The sequence below is a fragment of the Nesoenas mayeri genome (genome assembly GCF_963082525.1).
Source record: "Nesoenas mayeri genome assembly, chromosome: 1".
Taxonomy (NCBI): Eukaryota; Metazoa; Chordata; class Aves; order Columbiformes; family Columbidae; genus Nesoenas; species Nesoenas mayeri.
In genome coordinates this window covers 20,327,683-20,344,382 of record NC_137541.1, presented here as the reverse complement: position 1 = coordinate 20,344,382, position 16,700 = coordinate 20,327,683, and the positions used below count along the sequence as shown (strand labels likewise).

Here is a 16,700-nt window from a genome sequence, read left to right as displayed (position 1 = left end):
CCAGAAGCTCCATAGGGGCTTCAGATCCATCCGCCATTTGTATTTGGCAGGCACCTCGGAGCCCTTTTGCTGCTGGGGGCGTGCTCTGCCCTCACCTAATATGGCTGGTCGGGGAAGTGGTCACGTGGGCACGGGGCTATCTCCCCCCCTCCCGCTCCTGGCCCCCTCCTGCCGGCGCCGTCTGCGGGCCGGCCACGTGGACGCCCGGGTGGTGAGTGCGGGCCGGGCGCTCTGAGCCGCAGTCTGTGCCGGGCGGGGCTGGGCGGGGGGGAGCGGCGCGGGTAACAGTCGTGTGTAACAGTCGTGTGTAACAGTCGTGTGTAACAGTCGTGTGTAACAGTCGTGTGTAACAGTCGTGTGAGGGGGGAGTGCGGAGGCCGCTAACGGCCCGTTCTTTGGCCGCAGCCCGGGTACAACCGGGCCAGAGAGCGTCCCCGCAGCCCCGTCCCCCGCGGAAGCGCTGGCTGTGGCTGTAACCGCAGCTGCCAGACGGTCTCCCTGGCTCTCCGCCTCCCGGGCGCGGCGGCTGCGGCGTGGCAGGAGGGAGGGAGGAAGGGAATGAAGCGGGGCCGGGCCGGGCAGCCGCCTCCTGAGGGAGCGCAACATGTCTATCAGCGGGCAGCGGCCTCTGCCGCGGGTCCGCGCGGCCTCGGGGCCGGTGCCGGTGGCTTCTGGAGCGGCGGGTGCTGTCGCGGTCTCCTTTTGAAGCGCCCTGGGGCCGCACACGAGCGACCTGAGGGGAAGCAGCGCTGAATCCGCCCCGAGCGCGCACGGCTCGGTGCGCGGGTCTCGCCGGTCGTAACTCGGCGTTTCTCGGGTCCCCAGCGCGGTGGCTTCGGCGTCGCGCGGCCCTTGGGGGAGGCTCCGGGAGGCGGGGGCGAGAGCGGCAGGCTGCGCTGCCCGCGGGGACCCGGCGGCGGCGGCTGTTCGGGCCGGGCGGCCGCTAGAGGGGGCCGGACACACGCCGGCCTGCAGTGTGTGTGCCGGGCAGTGGGGGGGCAGCTGTGGCGTTAACGGGGGTTCCACTGGAGCAGGGGGTTGGGGGGGGGGGGGGGGGGGGGTGTTTGTTTGTTGTTTTGTTTTGTTTTTTTCAGTTGAGAGCATTCTGTGCGTTCCTTCCCCATTCTGAAAAGTGACATTTCCTACATGGCTTCATAGCACCTTCGCAGCTGGTGCTGTCTCAGACTTGATTTCCTGTCTCAACTTCATCTTTCTTGTCTTAATTTTTATTTTTAGCCAGCCCCCAAACTCATGAGGAAATGTATATAGGAATAACAACTATTATTTTCCCTCTTAGAAAAGAAGAAAAAGCAAACCCAGCAACTCCCAGGTTTAAACCTGATCTCATTCAGAAGTTAGCTGCAGGAGCAAAGTTGTAAGAGCTGCTAAAGCGTAGGAAAAAACCTGAAAATAGAAGATAATACAACATAGGTTTAACCAAAGCTGGATCAGTCCCTTATACTGGGATACTCTTGGTGGTTCTGCTTAGATGCTTCCATATAGTGTGTGAGGGAGTGAAATGCAATTTCTGTAGACAAATTCAACATGCTTTTTGGCTGTCAAACTCTAACATATTTATACTGATGAGCATCTGGAAAACAGAAGTGTGATAAATATGGTAGATCTTTCATGGGAAGAGTATAAAGTCCATTATTTGGCACTTCTACAGAAGAAGTATAGAAAAAGAATAAACCATTTTTTTATGAAAATGCTTCTGCCTTTTTTAATGTAAGAAAACAATTGATTTTCATCCAATGTAATCTCAGGAGGGGATGAATTCTTTGTGTTGAAAATCTCTTGCTCTTCTGTGATTCTATTAATATAGACATCTGGGGAGGAGTCAGTGTGGCTTTATTATACGGGTCTGAGGAAGATTCTTCTAAAGTTGTTAGAACGTTAATCGTGGAAACTATTTGTATTCACGTATGATATTCTTCTAACCTTCATTATTAAAATATTTTTATTAAGTGAAAATCTGTTTTTGTGGTTCTGACATTTAAAAGTAAAAGCTGTAATTGCAAGTATTTTGCCTTTATATAGCAAATATATTTTAAACATCAAATTTAGTGCCTACCTGTCTTGATAAATTCCACGAGTTTTTGGGTTTGTCAGCATCAGTTTTTGCCAAAGCAAGTTATCTTGAGTCTTGACAAGACCATTAAATTTATTGGGTTTTATCTCAGAAACCAAGGTGTTGTCCTCATGCTTTGTTTTTTTTTATCTTCTAGTGTGTTTGCCTTCAGGGAATCTCAGGATGTATAATGCATATAATTATCTTCAAAATCTATGAGTATGCTGGCAAGCCTGATTTCTTCAGGCATACAAAAGGATGAAGTCAACAAGATTTAAAAAAGCCTTGTGATAAACTGTGTATGGGATATGCAGCTTCACTGTCATTCTGATGATTTAGGAAGTTGAGGACTGATTATTCATGTGGTGATCAACTGAAGATAATCAGGAGCAAGCTATATTGTAGAACGGTCAGACAATAATGAATGCAATATTTATAGGTGAAGGTGTTTGTTACACAATTGATATAGTTAAGAAGGAAAAAAATAGAGCTTCTTGGCACTTTGGTCCTTTTACAAGGATTCATTTGGTCCTAAAATATCTGAAATGTGAAGAAGCTGTGAATTGGGAATGAGGAATACCTGCCTTGCTGCTCCACATGACACACAAGCTACTCCATGCCTGTGTTGCTGTATGCAGCGGTGCATTGATCCTGCAGTCTCCATTTTTTCTCTCAGGTAATCTTGGCCAGAAACGTGAGATGCCTCTGTATTTATTGGAGGAATTCAGCAAAAGAGCTTTCTACAGACAAGAATTTATACAAGATAAATTGCCCTGTGCAGAAGCTTAATTCCTGCCAATCAATCCTTGAACTGCTCTTGATGGCAGTCCCGAATCTCTCTTACTGCTGCTGTGGAAAAACGATTCTGCTGTGGCGTAACTCATTTTTATCCAGCCTTGTAAAGAAGTAATACTAGGCACAGGTTAAGAAGACTTCTTCATGCTTCTTGGGATGTTGTGTTTATTTAGGCTTTTAATACTGCAAAACAAGCCAAAAATTGTAAGGACCTACCACAGAACTCTGTCTTTGAGCCCAGGGTTAGACCTTCCATTACAGTCTGTAGCAGCAGTGATCATGAGGAGATGCCGTCAGTGAGATATATGAAGTTATATACAAATACATGCAGTTTACAGGAAGTACAAAAGTTTCAGGATTTATTGATGTTAGTTGTGAAAATAAGGAACACTAGCTCTCTGTTTATTTTTATTAATGAGCAGGAAAACATAAATGCAGGAAAAGGTAACTCTAGGAGACAGTTGCTAAGTGATCCTAGCAAATCTGCCAACTATCTTATGTCTTTTTGATGGATATATTTAGACCAAAACACAGGAGAAAACATCTCTAACCAAAATCCCAGTTGTATCTTAGAGGTGCTGGTTTTGAAGTTTTATTTCTGTGAGAAAGGAACAACGATAACAATAATCAAAATCTCTTGTCTTTGATTATATTCTAAGTTACAAAAACTGGGGAGGTTAAATTAAAAGAACATGAAATAGATTGCCATGTTTTTGCTGGAAATGGTCATGGGTCATGGAGACTTACTGGTTTATAATCTAAAACCAAAACTGTTTACCCATGATAATCCCTATGCTTTATTTGCTCTGGCATCACCTGGACACATGATTTTATCATCGTGATAAAATACATCATAAATAGTACCATAAGAATGTCTCTGCACAGCATTGTGAAGATAAGCACTAGGGAGAGACAGCCTTTATTTCCAGGCAGCAGTGCAAAGGATGGGGTTCAGACTGTTTCATGCCGTAGCGACACATGGTGTGGGTGCCGAAGGGGATTCCTTCTTCACTTGCTGAGTCCGGATCCAGCCACTGGCAAGCTGGCAAATTCAAAAGATCTGAGTACTTTGTTCTGAGCAGTTTCTCATCCTCGTGGTTCCTCTCCCACTGGTTTCAGCATCCCAGACAAATGAGACAGTATGTTCTCAAGATCATGTGTAAATCGAGTGTGAGATTAAAGTGAGAGTAAATTACAAAGCTGTCTCTCCCACAAAATGCAGACATAGTTGAGGTGGCACTCTCAGCGGTGGTGGCAGTATGGAACTATTAAGTAGGGTCTATGCTGTTTGAGGTTTTTTAGGTGAAAACTAAAACCTTTTGAAAATGGCATAAATCCTGGAATGCTGTCTGAATGTGTTTTTTACTATCTACTTGATTCATTGAGTTTACTACCAAAAAAAAAAAAAAGGATGGATCATTTGATTTAGTAGTCTTTGTTTAAACTTCTACAGTACTGTAGCATGTTTTTCTTGCGTTATGAATCTGTTTGTACACTTCATGCCAAGTTATTAATGTATTTTCTTTTAATTTTCTTTCTATAATACTAGAATATATGTGAGTTTTGAACGCAAGATGGCTCAGAAGAGAAGCTCGAGTGGGCGGACATTCCCATTGCTGCTGCTGATCATTGTTGTGGCCTTTGTTCATTTAACTGTCTGTCCTTTTACAAAAGTGGAGGAAAGCTTTAACCTACAAGCTATCCATGATGTGGTGTACCACCAATTGGACTTGGGTAAGGTAATTCAAAATAAGGTGTTCTTTCTTGGATACTGTTGAAGACTGCTATTCCCTGCTATATGAGTAGGATAAATGCAGTATGAGTATGATTTATGCCAGTTTTCCTTTGTTTCCGATTTGCCTGTCTTACATAGGTTTTCCTTTTTGCAGTATGACCATCATGAATTTCCTGGAGTTGTCCCAAGAACGTTCCTTGGACCAATTTTTATTGCTGCTCTTTCCAGCCCAGCTATATATGTGCTTTCTGTGCTTAAAATGTCCAAGTTTTACTCCCAGCTCATAGGTATGAGAACTTTAAATCATCAGAATAGAGATGTTTTTACTGCTAGACTAATAATACATTGTTGTAACATTCAGTGATTGGACCCATTTTTAAAGTGATATTCTTTTCCTCATGTTGCAAACGGAATTTTTTACACAGCTTTGATTTAGCATCAATTTACGGTTTATTAATACCTTTTGGTAGATTACAAGGTTAGGTTGTATAACTACTAAGATCACTTAATCATCAGTCAATTTAACAGTGTGAGTCAAAGAAATTTGTTATAATCAATCAAAATAGTGACTTAATTATTAAGATTCATAAATGGCAGGGTTCACATCAAACTTACAACAGGGTTTCCTTAACTAAAACCATACACACACACACACACACACACATGAAAGAGGGTATATTAAAATACACACAAAAAGACAAATAGACAAAACAGTTCTAAAATCAAATTACATACACACAAAAAGGCAACCTATAGTTAAAATTTCCCTTTTGCGAGTTTTATAAATCACTCACTTTTATGTGTCGACGTTCATGAGTGGACAGTTGTCGAACTGTATGAAATTAGGCCTTTCAATTCTTGCAAAATCAGCAGCAGATGATCATTGAATCTTGGTGAAATTGACCCTGAAGAGGTGTCCCAGGGGGAAGGTCCTGGGTCACCACTTGCTGCCATCCAGGAGAGCTCCACGGACCTCCCTTTAGGATCACTATTTATAGGGTCGCGAGATCACTGACTTCAGTCAGTGTTTTTCCACTCCAGCCGCGCTTAGGATGAGGTAATATTCTGCTCTTTCCCACCATTTGTCTACGTCCAGAACTTTTCAGATCATATAGTTCTGGTACCATCCTGCTCGGGCTGTGATCCAGGTAGCAGGTGCACCAGGCTGTCAGGAGTGACTGATGGTTGCCACCTTTCTGAGCAGAAGGGGGGGTCTTTTCCCACACACAGCAGCTCTAAGAATGCAGAGGGGTTGCCTCAGTGCTCAGCTCACTGCACTTGCATAATGGGAATTGTTCTCCCCAACATGCCTGACTGGCCTGGGGATTCAGGTGGCCCCCGGCGGGGCAAGCTGCAACCTCCACACCTTAGAGAGGGATTTGCAAACTGTAGGTACTGAGTGCCAGCATGGCAATTCCACCCCGCCTCGGAGTAACTGGCAGTACAGAGAACGTCTGTGCTAACAGATGTCAGACAATGCAGAAAAAGCAAGTGTCTTCAGAGAATACACTCCCATGTGTACTTCCGTGTACACTTTAAACAAGAAAATATTGTTTAACTTGGGCATAGAAGAGTTGACCTTTGCACAAAGGTATCAAACAAGTTAAAGTTGGATTAAAACTAATGGGGAAGTTTTGCGCTTCCTTTCTTTGAAGCTGGTAATATTGTGATATCTTGTGTTATTTTTTCATAACTTCTTCCCATTATGTTATGCAACATGGTTTATCAGTGATCCCTCTGATATTACTCTTACTTCCCATTTTTATTCTTCTAATAGTCCGAGGAAGCTTGGGGCTCAGTGTGATTTACACACTATGGAAGTTGCAAAAAGAAGTTAGAAAGCAGTTTGGAGCAACTACATCAACAATCTTCTGTCTCATCACTGTCACTCAGTTTCATTTGATGTTTTACTGTACACGAACCCTCCCTAATGTGTTTGCACTTCCTTTTGGTAAGTATTCACATAGAAATAATTTCAAAATACAAAAATTCTTCTCAAATATATCAGTACTTAAAGCACTGAATATGTGTGGTCGGACCAAATCAATGTATGTACTTGATCAAGTTGTGTGATAACTTGAGCAGTTGTGATTTCTTTTTTTCTTTTTACTATATATGCTTTCAATGAGTGTCAAATCAAGTTTTCTTGAATCTGAGTGTACGTGGAGTTTGTCACATGGGTTCGATTAACTAGCAGTTTGAGTGCACGTATCTGATGAATAAACCGGAGCCATTGAAAAGGCAGTAGGTACACCTGCAGTTCAGAAAAAAGCCTGTGAAACTGATCAACGCAGGAAGCAGCTTTCTCATGAGAACGCAGAAGAAACTTGCACTACAACCTTTCCACCTTCCTCTTCCGGAGTTATCTACAAATGTAGCAGTTTGTACACTTAAAGTAAAGGGGGGAAAAGTCAGTCAAAACTTTACTGTGCACATACAGTTTTTCCCCAGGGATGATGAGCGGGAAGATTAACCACATGTGACAGATACTAGCTGAGTCACTTAATGCTTCGGTGCAAGTTGCTCAGCTGATAAAATCATGAGGTTGGTGTAAGAACCTGTGTAGATCAGAACTGAAAAACAAAACAAAAAGCAGTTGAATTGTCAGACAAACACCATGTGATAATAAACTTCTCAGATAATTTCTGCAGATATTAAAAAATACAAGTTGTTTCATGTTTTTGTGCTATTAATGTTTCACAAACTTTGCTTAGGATCATGATCACTTTATTACGTAGTCAGTGTTATCATGTGATTTGAACCAAAAAATTAGAGACAGCTTCATCTGTGAAGAAGATACAGTGTGTCTTCAGCTAACTGTGCAAATGGATATATAGTTCTTCCCCCTGACTGGTATTCCGTAGTCTCTTTTTCATATTTGAAATGGGGTGCTCTTGTCATGAGTACAGGATATACTCAGCCAAGAGAACAAACTAACTCTTCAGCGCATATTGCACAGTAATAATTATGAGTCTTCATTTGAAAGGCTTTTAGTACTCCTTTAAGGTCTGTTTGGTTGGTTTGTTTTCCCAAAAGCTATTACATATTTTGTCTAGGAAGAGTTTCCATGTGTTCCGTGGTACTACTTTCCTTAATTACTGAAGCATCAACAGTATAAAGTTGTGTGTTATTCCAAATTACTTTTATCTAACAGAGAAAGAATATCTGGGCTAGAAATGGTAGGAAGACCAAGAGAGGTGAGAAGTTAGAGGAATAAGACACTAGCATTGAAAAAAATGTTGCCTTTTAGAACACCAATAGGTCAGCATGTCAGACAGTGTGCTTTGTTTATTTTTGCAGTGCTCCTGGCATTGACATTTTGGATACAGCAAAAGCAAAGGCCATTCATTTGGTTCTCAGCTTTGGCAATTATAGTCTTCAGATCAGAGCTCTGCATATTCTTGGGCCTCATGCTTCTGGTGACGTTATTAACTAAAAGAATCTCCATTTTCAAGGTGCTTTCCCATGCTGTTCCTGCTGGAATTTTTTGGTTGGGTAAGTGTTTGCTTGGAAAAAAACAAATGCTACATATTAAATTCAACAGAAGTCTGGAGATTTAACTGACTTCTCTGGTGACCTGGCCCTTAGGGCTTTTTTTTTTCCCCCTTTTTTTTTTTTTTTTCCTGATTCTATTTGCTATTATATATGACAGGTTTATTTGTTTATTTGAAAATTTCCATGTGAGAAAGTAGGTGTGCACAAGGCAGTAGAAAGATACTGTGAACTCTGCTTTTTTATGCTTATATGTAACGTCCTGATCTTAAAAAGGCTTAGAAGTGCAAGTTGACTTTAGTACAATTAGTAGCTGACTGTAGCTACACATGCATTATCAGCTGTAGTATCTATTGCTGTGACAATAACCTGAATCCCAGGATAAAATACAACAGTGTGATGGACAGGGATACCGAGCAAGAGGATTGTGGAGAGAGTCATAGTTTGGCTCAATTTCTTTACTAAATTAATTTTAATAGATTAAGTGATTATCCATGCTAGAGAGGTTGAAAAATCTCCTTGTCTCTACTCATCCATAGAAGGCTTATGCATATGCATGTAAATACTCTTTGACAGCCTACCTAACTGAAAATGCTGTTGTCAGACACCTGATGATGATCTCTGGTAGTGTGCTGTCCCTTCCACAGTGTGGACAGTAGAAACAATGAAAGATTATGCCATGTGCATTTGGAGGCCCCTCAACAGTGTAAGAGTTTGGAGGTCCAGTGGGAATTACTCACCAGAGTTCCTATTCCCTCCCTGGGCAAACATCTTAAATACCAGAGCAATTTTCACAGAGCTGAGTGGAGGAGATGGGGCTAAGGGATTTGCTGGTTTTCTGGTCTTTTTGCCTTTCACCCGTTATCCTCCTTTTTCCCTCCCACCTAATAGTAGCAAACATCTATAAATGGTTTTTCTTAACTTATCAGCTGTACAATAAAAATCCATTTAGTACCGTTTGAAGCTAACCCAGATTTCTTACCATTGATTGAATTTATGCTCTCATGTTCCTTTAAAAAAAACTTTAATTAAACCACTTTTCATGTCTGAGGTTGGAGTGGAATAAATCTCAATTGGATTCCTATCTAACGTGCTTATATTAAGAGTTAATAGAAGTGCCTCCCTCCCCTGCATTTCCACTGCAAGACAGACAGATTGAACATTCTCTGTGGCTTTGGGTGACGCTTACAATGCATGTTCCAGTTTATGTTCTTATCATTAGTAGATGTGCAATTTGGATGTGCTAGGTTGCTTTGCCCTAGATTTTAATTAACGCAGATTTGTTTTTCTTTAATTCTTTTAGGGCTAACAGTTGCTGTGGATTCTCTATTTTGGAGGCAGCTTGTGTGGCCTGAGGGGAAAGTGCTCTGGTATAACACAATTTTAAACAAAAGTTCCAACTGGGGAGTATCCTTTGAAATGTCCCGCGTAAAAGATCTATTGAACACTACCAGCCAAAGCAGAGACTTGATGTAACCTATTTCTGAGACTCAGTTACAGTGTTAAAATCTACTTTTCATCTAGTATTTCATTATTTGAAGCTTAAGAGACAATGTCTGTTTTTTAGATCTTTGTGTAGATTTTAACTTTCCTCTGCTGACTGTTCCTTCTTACTTCTTTGTGCTCTACCAGTGTAGAGCCAGGTTTCTTCCCCTGTGTTTTTCATGTTGCCCATCATTAGCACCATTTGATGTGCCTCTGGTTGATGTGAATTTAGTGAGGCAACTGCTTTTATTTCTCAAAGGGTAAAGCAGAAAACCAAACGCCTTGGGAATAATGTGATACGCAAAAAGTATACTGCATATTTGTAAAATTTGCATGTAGTACTGTAAAGAATAGTTACTTATCAGCAGTGAAAGCATCCTTAACTCTCCTTTTCACCTTGAAGACCTCCCCCTTCTTATGGTATTTCTATTCAGCTCTGCCTCGTGCTTTGGGATGCAGCATTGTATTTGTACCTTTAGGTGTAACAGAAAAGAGAACTCGGATATTACTTTTACCAGCACTAGGATTTATTTTCTTATATTCATTTCTCCCACATAAAGAGCTGCGTTTTATCATATATACTTTCCCTGTCTTCAACATAGTGGCTGCTAAAATGTGCTCACGCATGTAAGTTCAAAATTCTGTTTTGTTGTTTTGTTTTTTCTATTATTACTGGGTTTATGTGCTTATTTCCATCTTGGAATCTGGATCATCTTGATCTTTGCATGCTTTAGAAAGGAGGTCTGTATCATTATATCCATTTGACTAATGAGGGAAATAGAGACAAAGAAAAATTATTTGACAGGACCATTTAGCAAGCCTGGGGTAGAGTTGATAACAGAGTCCTGATTTTACTGTTATGCTGTTAGAATTCAGTTTATGTTATTCACCAGAGAAGACAACACACTCCAACGTAGTTGTTAATATGTGTTGTTAACGTGTTGTTAATATGACTTGCCTTAGGAGATAGATTAATATACAGGTGGGGCTCATGAAATATGGTGCTTGTATTAAAGAGTTAAACTTGAATATATTGAAGTTAAACTCTGAACTTCTTTGATGGAGAATAATTTCATAGCTAAAGGTTTGAGATATAGAAATGCTTTATTGATGAGCTTATGTTAGCTTTATTAATGAGAACATTCTAATTTAAATGTTGCTAGAAGCTAGCCTTTTTGAAATAGATAATTGTGTTCCATAGACAAGATTGTAATAAAGTTTGCATTAATCTTTATTATTTAGCATTGGAGTTTTCATAAAAGTTCTGTCACAATAGACAATGACCAGTATGAAAGAAAAATAACAGTTTATTCTTACTTATTTTTTCTCCCCTTCAACAGTCTGAATAACTACCGGAAATCCTGGCTGTACAAACTTGGATCTTTTTTTGTTATAATGCATCTTCTAGTTAATGCTGCTTATTCAGGAACATCTTTATACGTTTCACATTTCAATTATCCGGGAGGAGTGGCAATTCAGAAGTTGCATGAGTTGGTACCTTCAACAGCAGGTATGTAAATCTGGCTTGAGGTATGTTTGCGTTATTTCAACTGCATTTTTTTTCTGCTGATATATATTTATATGTATTGGATATTACTTCTTCATACTATTTACATGCATCTTTTCTGTTACTGTTTTGTTAATAATCAGAGTGCTCAAAGAATTTTGAAATTGTATTTTGTTTTCTTGTTTGTGTAGACGTCTCTGTTCATATTGATGTGGCTGCAGCACAAACAGGAGTTTCTAGATTTCTGGAAATCAATTCAGATTGGAGGTACGTTGTGAACAAGGTATTTTGTTCTGAAAACGGGAGCCTGGTTTTTCCTTTTTTGTGTATACACAGGGGCAAGCATCAGAGATACGGTTTCTCATACAGCATGTTTATTAAGCCAGGTCAAGAGCAATGTGAATCTTCAGAGAATGTCGATGCGGGCATTGCTGCCATTTCAGAAACAGAGCACTGCAATGTTTTTTAATTGTTTTGGTTGGTTCTGGTTTGCCTAAATAGTTGTAGAAACTTTTAAAGATGTAGCGAACAGTGCAAAAAATTGTTAGTTAACTAAAGCCAATATTTTTGATGCAGCTACATTTGATGTATCACTAGATCTTGTAAACCCCAGCTATAGGTGAACATTTTTCCACTCTTGGCAGAACAGTGTATGTAATTGTCAGACTATCTTCTCATTTGCTTTGTTTTTAAATTATGTGTGGCAAGGTGAGGCTCAAAGTGTATTTTTGTGTGGAACATCCTTCATATAAATGGCATTGAAGCTGCTGTTGTGGTCTATCAGTCACATTCATTAGCTCTGAGGGAAGGCAGTTCAGTGCCTTGTTACCATGACCAGCAGTGATGTACAAACAGTTTTAAAAATCAGAATATTTAAATTAATAGTATGAGACATTTCCAGGATGCAGACCAAAAAAAGGGCACCTTTCTGATTCTTAGGCCTACCTCTTCACATGAAATGTAGACTTCTAATTTAAAATGTCATCTTAATGAAAATGATTCAGCAGAAAGTGACACAAAGCCTCGTTTCATACTTGCACAAAACAAAAGCAATACAAACAGACTTTGGTTTAAGACGTATTCTGAGTACAGGGTTCTTTTTCCGCAGTTACAGCTTTCAGGATCAGATAATAATGATAATAATGTAATTATTGTTTTGTTTAGAGATAAAACTATTTTGGAAGTAAAGAGGAAGAAGGGAAGAGTATGCTTCTGGGAGAATTATAAAAATCATTGAGGTTGCTATGCCTTATTTTATTTCTGTGCTCTCTCATAATATTGTGATGGTATGGGCAGTTTAAAACTGAATTGTCTTCACAGTTACAATACTTATTTCAAATTGGTTTTTGCATGTTCAATCTAGAGAAGGTTTTAAGCCACGAGCAGTTGGGAGGAGACATTGGACTACAAGTGATAGAACACACATGATAGCTAAAGTGTTCCAATCTTTTGTTTTTTGAATATACTGAAGTACACACACTACTAAATACAACTCTACTCTCTAAATACAATACTTAATTTCAGTGATCTGTTTTAGTTTTGGATTGTTTTGGGCTTACAAGGCTGTAGTGTAGTGGAACTGGAAGGTAAACAAATAATATCCCTGTCGCTGATGGATGTTTTGTGGTGTTGCAGCTACAGACCAGTTTGTCTCCTTTTTATCTTTACTCATCATAAAAAAGCCTCAAGAGGGATGATTCATCATAAAATTTCACATTAAAAAGATCAGGCAAAATCCGCAACTGAGTGTCATACACAAGACTGTCACTTTGACAGCACAATAGTGCAAAGTTTAATGGCACCAGCTGCCCATTTGCTCTTTATTCAGAGAAGTGACAGCCTTTCAGATGGATGAAAACTAATTTACCGTCTTCATAGACTATGTACATCAGGTGAAAACAGATTTATGGATCGACTGGCTGTGAAGGCTGGTGATTCATAACTACAGTCCATTAATAAAAGTGTCTTAAAGTTAACAGCTTGCAGTGGGGCGCTTAGATTAGATCTATTTGCCTCAAGAAAAATGCAGGTGATCCATTATTTTTCTTCAAAGGGTGATTGAAAGAAGTTTGATGCAAATTCTTACACAGGACAGGTGTTACAATCTTGTCTTCAATTAGCATAGTCTCTTTGAACCAGGAATAAATATGCTGTGTAAGTTTAAAGTATTTAAAAATAATAAAATTCAGAAATGCTTGCAGCCAGATGAAAGGCCCTTTATTTGCTGATGAAGAAAACACAAAATTAGTAGCTGGTAAAGCTGTTATGAAGCTTGCCCTTCCTTCTGCCAGCTGGGATGCACGTACCATCCTGAGCAGTATTGTGATCTTTTTGGAAATAGCAGATTACATTAGCATGCATTATTTTTTTTTATCAGAATGAGAAAGCACTGAGTATGCAAAGTCTAATTCTGCAATACACGGTGTATTTATTGACACCTCTGGATTCTATCAGCCTGGGGTCTGTTCTCTAGGCTGCCAAAATTTTAGTTTAACAAATGTTAATGACTGCTATGTCAGAGAATATTGTAAAAATATACATTGAGATTGTTTCCAGTTTTTCCACAGAGAACTCAGGCAGATGAGAGGCCAGGTCTGCAAAGATGCATTTGGCAAAAGATGCAGACTGGAGTTACTCCGAGGTGCATTTAAGATTATGTAGGGTTGCGATTGTACCACTTCCATGCTAGAGTCCCTGCCTGTATGGAAAGCCACAGCCTTAAATTGCTTGTGAAATGTGGCCTAAATCAGGTGCCTAAGAATAGGAGCTCCAAATGTTGATAAATGACAGTTCACAGAAAAGAGCAACAGAAAGGGTGAAGAACTGGGCACTGCTCTTCACTTGGGTCACAGGGCATGGACACCCTTGTACAGTTAGGTGCCCAAGGCTGTCTTGTAATCAAACTAGAGATATGTAACGTCTGTCTTAACCTCTGTCTTCCGGACTGTTACTCAGCATTAGTGTAGAATATTTTTCTGGAATATAGAGCAAAGACCTGAGTCCAGGTCTCCCACTTTTGGAAGTACACCAAACAGGTGTCTCAGTGTTTTGGGGTGGACTTATCTTATTCTTTCCCTCTGAAGTGTTTGGATTTAGGACTAGGTCAGGCTGCCATGTCCAATATAAGCCTTGTAATCCTTGGGCTATAAATTCCACCTGACTCTCTTCGGTGAATGAATAACTAACTGTTGTGAAGTAAAACAGTGTCTTCATGAGACAGTGAGGGAGCTCTCTCTCATTTTCTAGAAAATTGGAGAGGTTCATACAGCTCTGTGAGATAACAAGCTTGGGTTCTGGCCTTAGGTCAGACTGAGAGTGGCTGAACATCGATCCTTCACATCCCTGCCAAATGCTTAAGTCACCTGTTTTCTCATCCTGTGAATTCTTTCTACAGCTAGACAATCTACCTGCTTTTGAGAAATAACTGTAAATGTACATGTTAAATAGTTTTATAACTCATTAGTTAATTTTTACTTTTTTTTAATATATTTTAGCTATATTTGGGTACCTAAACAGTTTTATAAAAGTTGACCCAAAGTGACCTGCCCAAACATGTAGTAGATCAGGGAAATGAACCCAGAAATAACAAGTGCCAAGTTAATAGTATAATTGCCAGGCTGTTCTTTCTTTCCCACAGTGTTTAAGGAAGTCTTCTCCCCACTATTCTCTGAGGCTCCTCCTTTCATGTACAACTACAGGAAGATAAAGGTTTCTGCTAATGATGTGCCTCATAACATTTTTTTTTTTAATTAAAAAAAAAAAAGGACATGTAGGGAAAAAAAAACCCACACACACTAACAAAAAAACACCTTCCCCAAAAAAAACACATACAAAAAGACCAACAACAAACATAACAAATCCAGAAATGGCCACACTTACCTAAACTGCAACTCTTTTAGAGTAAAACTGAAAAATTAGTTCTGTTTTCTACAGTCTTTGCTGTCCTTTCTCCACAGAACTCAAATAGAGGACTAGTGAGGAATTTTCTAGGATTCTTGATTTTATATCACAACAGCAGCAGAAGGACTTCTATGCAATGATTGGCTCTCTAAACTCTTTGAAAATACTCTTTCCTCCTCCAGTACTAGTTAATTTGATCAAGAGCTATAACTGAGAACATTACAGTCCCTTTCGTCTTGCCTCTTGGATGCTACATGGCCTTTTGATAATGGAGATGTTCAATATGTAAAGAGAGGAAAGTAAATAAGCCTTCTTTATTCTTTACAGGTATGACAAAAGGGAAGATGTTAAACCAGGAGACCAGCTGATGTTTTCTTACACGCACATACTGATGGAAACAAACCCTCTTCAAATATCACATTACAAGACAACCCACAGGCCACTGGCAAATATACCTGGCATCAGTAAAATTGGGTTGAACCTTACTGCGCTACCTCCTTTTACTTTAAACTTGAAACCAAAATTAGTACTGTTGGAAAAACTTCCTGTATCATCTTGACTGTGAATTTTAAGTAAGTCTTTTGATGTAATTTTGCTGATGACTGAATAATTTAAGACAGCAGCAAATTGTCATTCCAGCACTGCAATTCAGCTTCTGTGGAAAGGCACAGAAAATCTTTGTACTGATTGGTATTTAGCTCCGTCCTGTTTCTTACATAAATATTACAATGCATTCCTAGTCAGTACGTACTCAAATACTGAGTTGTATTGTTAGATACATTTGAGAGAGGCTACCTACTAGTTTAGTGGTATTAAGTAAAACCTGTCGACTTGGTTTGGGTAGCTGTTTCATAATGTAGCACAGGTATGTCCTAATTGACCTATATAAAATACATAATGGAACAGGTTTGTGCTACGGCAATAATTTGATATGTAATCTATGTGTGCAAAAATGTATTACTTGATGTATCTGCAGGATTGTAATCCCATCAGTTGTCAGATTGCCTGGGTGAAACTTAATGATGTTATCAACATAGGAAAGCCATATTCATTGTAGCTTCATCACAATACCTAATTGTGCCCTGTAGGCTACCAAGCTAATTGAAGTGAAAGATTCACTTCAAAAGCGGTAGAACCTCTTGACAAGCACCGTCTCATAACAGATTTGAGTATTAAAGGATGGTTGTCTTTATTCCAACCGTTCATGAATAAGCAGCAACTTGGATTTCACAGGAAAAATAATTTTTAAAACAATGTTTCCCTCTTCTGCTGCAATGATATTATCTTAATTTGCAGTGCGAAAATTTACCAGTGAAAATATTCACTTGAATATGCTTTAAGAAGATAGGTGCTGTTTTCCTTTTTTTTTTTCTGTTAAGCAGTCCCTTCAGAAAGGAATAACCTAATGTGCCATGTGTTGCATTCTATAAACTAGAATAAGATTGCATGCTCTGTAGTCTCTTCATTAGATGTTTTTGTTAAGGGTGTCTGCCTAGATTGCTGAATGGAACAAGTTAATGGTTAGGACCAGTTGTAATATCACAGGAGCTCCATTAGTGTAAGAAGTCAGAACTGTTTAAATAATCATGGGCAGAAAACTCTTCCTTGCTGACTGAAAACTCAAGTGAGAAAAAGTATTGTTGAATAAAGTGTTATGTTTTGGCTTTTTTAACTCAAGTGTGCTTCATTCAGGAACTACCTTCTCTACATTTCAG

General features: G+C 39.6%; 1 protein-coding gene across 4 annotated transcripts; it reads left to right on the top strand.

Annotated features, from left to right (window-relative positions):
- The first annotated feature begins 111 nt into the window (after positions 1-111).
- On the top strand, positions 112-16,592 carry ALG12 (ALG12 alpha-1,6-mannosyltransferase). 4 transcript variants are annotated; one of them, XM_080354777.1, is made up of 10 exons: positions 112-211; positions 4,416-4,605; positions 4,756-4,888; positions 6,379-6,552; positions 7,902-8,096; positions 9,397-9,500; positions 9,982-10,205; positions 10,919-11,088; positions 11,277-11,352; positions 15,313-16,592. In XM_080354777.1, exons 2-10 carry the CDS (start codon positions 4,441-4,443, stop codon positions 15,542-15,544), a joined length of 1,473 nt encoding a protein of 490 aa, XP_080210903.1. In that variant the 5' UTR covers positions 112-211; positions 4,416-4,440; the 3' UTR covers positions 15,545-16,592. The 4 variants fall into 4 exon arrangements, with proteins under 4 accessions (XP_080210903.1, XP_080210902.1, XP_080210904.1 ...); XM_080354776.1 differs by lacking the exon at positions 112-211 and adding an exon at positions 2,637-2,747; XM_080354778.1 differs by lacking the exons at positions 112-211; positions 4,756-4,888 and adding an exon at positions 2,637-2,747 and having other exon boundaries at positions 4,416-4,600.
- Positions 16,593-16,700: the final 108 nt, after the last annotated feature.